Source organism: Triplophysa rosa, linkage group LG8, assembly GCF_024868665.1.
Source record: "Triplophysa rosa linkage group LG8, Trosa_1v2, whole genome shotgun sequence".
Lineage (NCBI taxonomy): Eukaryota > Metazoa > Chordata > Actinopteri > Cypriniformes > Nemacheilidae > Triplophysa > Triplophysa rosa.
The window spans coordinates 14792809-14801602 of NC_079897.1; the positions used below are offsets into that span (position 1 = coordinate 14792809).

Consider the following 8794-nt stretch of genomic DNA (forward strand, 5'->3'; position numbering starts at 1 on the left):
GAGGGAGGGAGCCCGAGGAATCGTCGGAGTCGGATGGCAGTACGTCCCCCCCGATGCTGCAAGAGACATCTCATCAACACGCATCGTGTCCGAATACGTGATTGAGGAATAAGATGGCGGACCGTCTCCTGGGGTACGGTCAGACGAGCGAGACGAGGTGTGAACGGTCCGTGAGCCAGTGGCTGGCGGATTATCGCTCACAGTAATCCTCATATCACCCTCGCTGCTTGCCGTAGCGGACGGCAGGGCCGTAGTCCTGCCGCCACAGAACGGGCAGCAAACGAGGTGGTGGCTGAGTCCCGTGGGAACACAGCCACCCGTAACGCAACGTCTGAATCATCACCGTCCACAGTGCGGGCAGGACGTATCCACAACGTCTGCCCCAGCGTACTGGAAGCAGGCATCGTGTCTGTCCCCCTCCTCGATGAGTGTGTTGCACCCATGAGAACAGCGGGACATGCCACGCTGGAGAAATTTGCTCTTTTAGAAAGGAAATTTGCTCGAACACCTCTGGAACTGCCGAGACGCCCAGGGGAGAGTCACTGCAGGAAGGGACCGTCCGCTCTCCGCGTCGTAGATTCCAGCAGAAAAATGATCACCAAAGATCGTAGAGAAGCTCATGAGATGCGTAGGCTCTAAAGAACAAAATGTGAATGAATGAGCACGCCGGCTTCCCTCTTATACCCGGACATCCGGGGAGGAGTCCGGCATGCAAATTTCATTCGCCAATTTTCATTGGCCTTTTTTTTTTCAAGCCCTGGAGCCTTCCCAGGAGGAGGGATCTGCTACATCAGTTGGGAGGTCAGATTTGGCACCCGAATCCAGACCGTCTACAGCTGTGTGTTTGGCCTCTGAAGGGCCTGAACCACTTTTGAGGATCTGTGATCAAGATGTGCAGAAAATCATGTTGAACTCTAGAGCGCCTTACGCTTATAGGTGGAAGCAGTTCTCTGATTGGTGTAGGGAGCAGACAATGTCGCCGGAGTCATGTCCTGTCCCCTTAGTGTTACGTTATCTGCAATCTCTGCTAGATGATTATCGAGCAGCCTCTACTTTAAAAGTCTATGTGGCTGCAATTTCAGCACATCATGTAAGAATAGACGGTCACCCATTGGGTTCCCATGCCTTGGTTACTCAATTCCTTAGAGGTGCACAGAGACTGCGCCCCCCTCAGTCCATTCGGGTACCTTCATGGGACCTAAGCCTTGTAGTGAAGTCTCTTACATTACCTCCGTTCGAACCTATGGAGCACAGTGACCTTAAGTGGCTCTCTCTAAAAACAGTATTTCTATTGGCTATTACATCAGCTAAACGGGTGAGTGAGCTTCACGCATTGTCCGTTAGCGCATCCTGCATGCGCTGGAATGCAGATGGTCCAGGAGTCACGTTATGGCCAAATCCAGCACTTCTCCCCAAGAGGCTCTCTACCCTGTTTAGAAGCCACACTATTGAACTGTCAGTATTTAATCCTCCAGGGTCAAATACACAAGAGGATAGTGGAAGCGGACTTTTATGTCCAGTAAGAGCTCTGCAGAGCTACCTCAGAGCCACAGAAAGATTCCGGCGATCAGACCAACTTTTTCTGTTTTGGGGGACCAAAAAGAGGTCAGCCTCTCTCAAAGCAGAGATTGTCGCATTGGGTGGTTGAGGTTATCACCGAGGCTTACAAATCTAAGGGATGTTCCTTGCCTTCAGAAGTGAGATGTCATTCAACAAGAAGCATCTCAACGTCTTGGGCAGCACTAAAAGGTGTCCCCCTAAGTGGCATCTGCATGGCAGCAATGTGGCCATCTGTGAACACATTTTCACGTTACTACAGAATTAATGTCGCTACGACAGACTCAATTGAAACAGCAGTCCTGTCGGGACCCTCAACTTTCTAGAGGTGAGTAGACCTCCTCGTGACTTTGTTGTTATAAGTCATCCAGTGTGAAGCACTGCCTCTGGTGGTCAGGAAGAATGAAATAGAACGAGAGTTACGGATGTAACTGCGGTTCTATGAGTTCTGGATGACCGCCAGAGCTTTCTGACACTCGGAGTCACAGTGAGAAGATTCCGTAGAGACAGTTTGCCGGATGTCACAGGGTTAAATAGGGGAGGACCCCGAGTCATCCTGGTCACGAGGGACTTTGTTTGTATTAGACTCAACCTGTGCATCTGGGATGAGATAACATTCAGTGTGAAGCACTGCCTCATTGGCTTTCATTGCGTCAGGGTTGAGTGTAAAATGCTATTGGCTCTCATTAATGATTACGTCAGTCTAATGTTCCGGTGTCTGTCGAATTTGTCCTACCTTGTCAGATTTTCCTGCCACAGTGCAAAAATGTATTTAATCAAAACCACATCGACAAAATAAACAGGTAGGATATATTTTACAGTGCAAAATACCCTGTCAGATTGTCCTACCAGTAATAAATAAATACGAAGAATGATTTAACTATGAAAATACTAGGGCTGTGCAAAAATATCGATACATGTAAATATCGCAATATTTTTTTTTCAATAGTGTATCGATAGTGATACCTCTACTATCGATCATGTCATATACATACGGCCAAAAGTAAGTGGAAGCGAGCATGGCGAAAAATATAAGAACGCTTCGAGCTCTCAGAGCTGATGTGTGGGTGTGCTTTGGTTTTCAAAATAAGTAATGGAGTAATGAGTTATATAAAATAATGCTGTTTGTGGGCTTCGCAAGTCATGACCCAAGTCACTTGGCTACTGCAGTGCATTAGACAAAAAGTTTATTAAGAAAAGTAACTGTAGCGGCCCCTTTGGCATTCGAAACATGAGGCAGAGAGTTTTGACGGGTGTTTGCAGTTTATTCTTACTGCATTATTTATCACCTTACTATCACCGTAAAACTATACAAAAAAGAAACATAAAATTAAACTCAAGCAGTACGTATGCAATACGTAACAATATGAACTTCACAGCATTACACAGCGTGGTTTACTCAAACAGAATTACTTCATCCTAAAAATGAGAAATAAACACAATAGCATGAAATGCAATATGAATATAACATACCTCGTCCCGCTATTGCCAAGAAAGGGGAAACTAAGCACCATCACGCATATCAAATAAACTTGTAAATGCTGCTCTGAAGTTAGCTTATGCAACGCACGTGAGACTCTTCTTCTCTTGTGCTACAACTCCTACTCTTAAGTTCCCTTGCGCCCTCTAGTGACGCCTTCCAATAAAACAAAAGAAGGGCAAGCGGTCATTACACTCCCACCAATCATGTTGATACATTAACAAAAGGAAACAACTAAATAAATGATACATGATTCCAAACCTGGATGACAGCTCAGTCAAAATGTATAATGCATTGATAAATCACCTTTAGAAGATGTCTGATGCAAGAGTGTCACCTGTTAACAAATCACTCACTCTCAAGCAGAACCACCAACTTTTGAATTGGTCTCTCAATAATAGTAGGCTTGGAGTGCTGCTCTTGTTTACTCTTTGGGTTTTGCTCACCTGTTTGAATCTTAACTCGTCGAACTAAACCATCACTTTCCTGAGTGACTTCAACAACTCTACCTAATTGCCAGCGACTTCTTGGCAGCATGTCCTCCTTAATAATGACTATGTCATTGACACTGAGGTTCCGCCGTGGCACGTGCCACTTCTGCCTTGTAGAAATGTTCAAGAGATATTCTCTTTTCCAGCGGCTCCAGAACTGCTCAATTAGGTATTGAACCCTGCGCCACCTCCTTGAAGCATACATATCTTCCCTTTGAAATTTCCCAGGAGGAGGAAGAGCGATTTTGGACTTCATCAGAATGAGATGGTTTGGGGTTAAAGGTTCCAGAGACTTGGGGTTATTTATTCCATCTATTGTCAATGGACAACTGTTGATGATAGCCATCGCCTCATAAAACAATGTTCTCAGAGATGAATCGTCAAGTCTACCTGGACATTGAGAAAGTGTGGCATTTAGCACACTGTGAACAGACCGTATTTGGCGCTCCCAGACCCCTCCTGTGTGACTTGTTGAGGGAGCATTGAAAACAAATTCACATTGGTTTTCATTGAGAAACAACTCTAGACTCTTGACATCACACTCCTTGAGAGCATTTCTGAGCTCATTTCTAGCTCCTACGAAATTCGTCCCGCAGTCACAGAAAAGTTGACGAACAGCTCCTCTGAGACTAATGAAGCATCTCAAGGCATTGATAAATGTGTCTGTTGACAGATTTTCAAGCATTTCGATGTGAACCGCTCGTGATGAAAGGCAGGTGAAAATGATTCCATACCTCTTGTGCTCCTTCCGAAATCTCTTTACACTAAACGGACCGAAGCAATCCATGCCCGCGTGGAGGAAAGGTGCAGAGGCTTCAACTCGCTCCTTGGGCAGCTCAGCCATTTGCTGTTGCTCTGTTGGTCTTCTGAGCTTACGGCATTGAACACATCCATGAATCAATTTAGCAACAGATTTACCACCGCCGATGACCCAGAATCCATTTGCTCTGAGTTCCATGAGTGTCAGATACCTTCCTTGATGACAGACCTTGGCGTGATAGTGGGCCAAAATAAGTTCAACTATGTGGCTGTCCTTTGGCAGAATCACTGGGTGTTTTAACTCTTCACTCAGAGATGACTGTTTCAATCTTCCTCCTACACAGAGAAGACCTCTCTTCATGATGTGATCAAGGGGGTAAAGTGCACTTGTGCTTTGAAGAACATTTCTTCCTTGAATCACCCGTATGTCTTGGGAGAAAGCTTGCTGTTGGACGAGCTTGATCACAGCATCTGAAGCTCTTTCACATTCTTCCACAGTGACAATGTCGTTGGGGTACTTCTGTGCTGATAGCAGCCTCTTTATTCTAGCAACAACTTTGATGAGTGTTCTCCAAGAAGAAAAGCGACTGAATCGGCTAAGCAGGTCTGAACTATCACTGACTCTGGTTGCAAAGTTTTGGGTTAATCTGACCTCAGGATCTCCTACAAGTAAGTCATTTGAGAAGTGAGGTGTTGTACGAACTTCTGGTTCCCGTAGGAACTCTGGTCCTGAAAGCCAGAAAGGTGACAAGATGTCTGAGGCATAAAGGCCCCTGGAGGCGTGATCGGCAGGATTCTTAGATGTGTTGACATAATACCACTGGCTTACATCTGTGATTCTCCTGATTAACTGTACGCTATTTGCAACGAACACATGAAATCTTGTTGCTTCATTTTTGACATATGCCAACACAACCTGTGAATCAGTCCAAAAGAATTCCTGATCGATCTTCATCTCCAGTTCGGTCTTTAACATAGCACTCAGTTTTGCTGAAACTACAGCTGCAGACAATTCCATTCTTGGAATACTTAGAATTTTTGTGGGTGCAACTCTAGCCTTGGCCATCACTAGACTGCAGTGTACGTCATTCTGGTCATTTTTGAACCTAAGGTAAGAGCATGCACCATACCCTAGATTACTCGCATCCGAGAAGTGGTGCAGTTCTGTCCTAATGATGGTACCAAATGATGGCGGGTGGTAACATCTCGGAATGCTGATATCCTTCAGCTCCTGAAGACTACTCTTCCACTTCTCCCACCATGGGATTATGTCCTCTGGAAGGGGGTCATCCCAACCGATGTTTCTACGGCAGAGCTCCTGAAGAATTATCTTTCCTTTCAGAAGGAATGGGGAAACAAACCCTAGAGGGTCATACAAGGAAGCAGTGACCGACAGGATTCCACGACGAGTTGAAGGGTGGTCTTTCAGTTTGACATCGAATCTGAACGTATCGTCTTTCACAGCCCACTGAATGCCAAGAACACATTCTGTTGCTTCAGGATTGAGATTGAGTGGTTTGTTGGGTATTGCCCACTCAGATGGATCTGCACAATGTAAAGCTTCCTCTTCATTTGAGCTGAACTTATGGAGATGTAAGCCTCCACGCTTGCACAATGCTTGGGTTTCAACGATTAGCTTCTTGGCTTCCTGAATCGAAGGGACAGACATCAAGCCATCGTCCACGTAGAAGTTTTTCTGAATGAATGATGAAGCTGAAGGATACTCGGACTTGTATTGTTCTGCCAAGTACTTAAAGCCAAAATTGGCACATCCAGGAGACGAAGCTGCGCCGAAAAGATGTACAGCCATTCTGTATTCTCGTGGTTCTCTTCCCAGATCTCCGTCCTCCCACCATAAGAATCTCAGGTAATTCCTTTCCTCAGGGGGAACAAAGAATTGATGGAACATCTTCTCAATGTCGCATGTCACAGCGATGGTTTCTCTCCTGAATCGACAAAGGACTCCCACCAAGGAGTTAATCAAGTCTGGGCCAGTAAGAAGTGTGTCGTTAAGGGAAACACCACAAAATTTTGCGGAGCAATCAAACACCACCCTCAACTTGCCTGGCTTTTGAGGGTGGTAAACTCCGTGATGGGGTATGTACCACGCTATTTCTTCCTCAGAAAGTGTGGGAGCTGGTTCCGCTTCTCCTTTATTGCACATTTCTTCCATGAAGGTTTTGTAACTTTCATAATACTGTTGGTTGTTCTTCAGTCTTTTCTTTAGGTGTTGTAGTCGTGCCATGGCAAGCCTTTTGTTGTTAGGCAGTGAAGGAGCACTGCTACTCTTGAAGGGGCAGCTGATAATGTCCATCTTCTTTGTGCTGAACGTTATCGCTGAGAAGACGTATGAACCGGATGTCTTCTTGAGAGACATGTTTGTCCTCAGGATGCTTCTCATTGAAGTCTGACTCTAATACCTTTAGGACATCGTTTGCAGATGGGACTAACACTTCCTTCACTGTAACTCGATGCACAAAGCTTTGGTTACCTTGCCTGTCAAGATGAGGATTACATAGACCTATGATGCTCCATCCAATACTTGTTTTCTGTGCAAAGGGCTCGTTGTCAACGCCGGTGATAACCTCTAAAGGAGCTAAAGCTGAAGGACAATCGTATCCGATCAACATCCCTATGTCACAGCTCTGAAGAGGAGGCATCTCATGGGCTATGTGCTTGAGGTGAGGCCATTGCAATGCTGTCTTCTTAGTCGGTATGTAAGCCTTGTCCACAGGAATAAAATCGCAAGTATAGGCTTGTGGAATCTGAATGTATTTCTTACTTTGGAGTCCTCTGACCCTTAGGCCTCTGATCTTGTGACTTGTAGTGAGTGTATCAGTAGTAGTCATAGTGCTAAGCCTCAACTTCACTTCTTCACGGTTTACATGTAGCTCTTCAAGGAAATCCTTCAAAATGAAAGTCGTATCGCTCTGAGTATCTAGTAGCGCGTATGTGAGAATTTCATTTTGCGGCTCATCTGTAGCAGAGATGAAGACAGGAACAATACTAGAGGTTGCAGAAACATGTTGGGTCAAGGCATGAGATATAACCGTTTGCGTTTCTTGACTTGAGTGTTCTACATCAGGACTTGACTTTAGTGACCTCACATTGTTTTTGTCTCGTTCCTCATGTAAGCAAGTTGGGTGGCGTAGGCCACACGTACCACAGGTGTGTCGTGTTTTGCAGTTTTTGGTGATGTGTCCCTTCTTCAAACATCCAAAACAGAGGTGTTTCTCCCGAATGAAAGATCTTTTGTCGTCTATGGATTTTGCTGCGAAGATGGGACATTTAGCAATGTTGTGCGCTTTACTCTTGCAAACAGGACATTGTAACTCTTGTTGAACTTCTGGTCTCCTTTGTGTTGAACCCTTAACTTGAACTCTTGTATGGAAAGCCTTGGCTCTTTTGCGGTATCTCTCGTCAGAACTTTGGTGTTCATCAGAAGCGAAGAGGTAACAGGGTTACAGACTAACTTAGATTCCTTTTGCATAAACTCTGAAAATCGCTTAAAACTTGGATAGTCCCCAGACGAGTCCAACTCTTCAACCACAATCTTATTCCAGTTTCGCACGATCCAATCGGGTAATTTTTTGAGTAGTTTGTAGTTCTCCTCGCAGTCGTTTAGAATGGTTAAACCCTTCACGTGTGGGATGGCTTCTACACAGCCCTGTAGAAAATCACTAAACTCCCGCAGTGACACAGGGTCATTAACTCCTACCTTAGGCCACTTCATGAGCTTTTCGCGAAAGGCTCTTTGGACAAGGGAAGGGATTTCCATACCGCTCTTCGAGAACCTTCCAGGCTCCCTTATATGCATCTTCTGAGTTTCGATAAAAGAATCCTTCAACTGCTTTTCGGGCCTCTCCACCAAGATAGGTTTTCAAGTAGAACATCTTTTCACCCGCTGGAATTAATTTACGGTCGATGAGTGTCGTAAAGGACAATTTCCAATCGATGAATTTCAAAGGATCACCACTGAAAGTCGCTGGCTCTGGAATAGGCAATTGACTTATACTTAGAGAGTTCACTAATGCTTGGACTACGTTCATTGACTCATGAGTCGTTTGCACCTCAGGAAACGTTTGATGAGGATGAAATGACTCTACCTCAGGATTAAGATGGGGTTTGTTGTCAGCTTCATTAACTCGTCCCTCCTCGAACTCTTCAGCATAGCTCTCGACACCATTGTACGCCCTCATGTGAGCTGCTGCGACTTTGACTTCCTTCTCTGTGTTCAGCCGCTCCAGCTTTTTCCTCTGCTCCTCTATTCTTAGGCACATTACTGCTTCTTTCTCTTTTATCTCTGTTAGCATTCTAGCTTCTCTCAGCTTCCAGTCATTCTCCATTTGGCATAATTTTGCTTGCTGCTCATGAATTTCTTGCATGGCCATTGCTTGCTCAACCTTGGCAGCAAGTTCAGCTTCCGCGTCAGCCCTCTTACTGGAAACCTAGGAGGAAATCCTTGACTGGCTCTCTGCTCTGGACTGCTCTGAGATCACAGTATTTG

At 45.2% G+C, this 8794-nt stretch overlaps 1 protein-coding gene across 1 annotated transcript; it reads right to left on the bottom strand.

Annotated features, from left to right (window-relative positions):
- Positions 1-3385: 3385 nt before the first annotated feature.
- LOC130558369 (uncharacterized) lies at positions 3386-8536 on the bottom strand. Its single transcript, XM_057340739.1, has one exon. It carries the CDS (start codon positions 6686-6688, stop codon positions 3386-3388), a length of 3303 nt encoding a protein of 1100 aa, XP_057196722.1. The 5' UTR covers positions 6689-8536.
- Positions 8537-8794: the final 258 nt, after the last annotated feature.

Bases quoted from the DNA above. Each gene is read 5' to 3' on its own strand.
- LOC130558369 (XM_057340739.1), bottom strand. From the start codon at position 6,688: ATGAGAAGCATCCTGAGGACAAACATGTCTCTCAAGAAGACATCCGGT.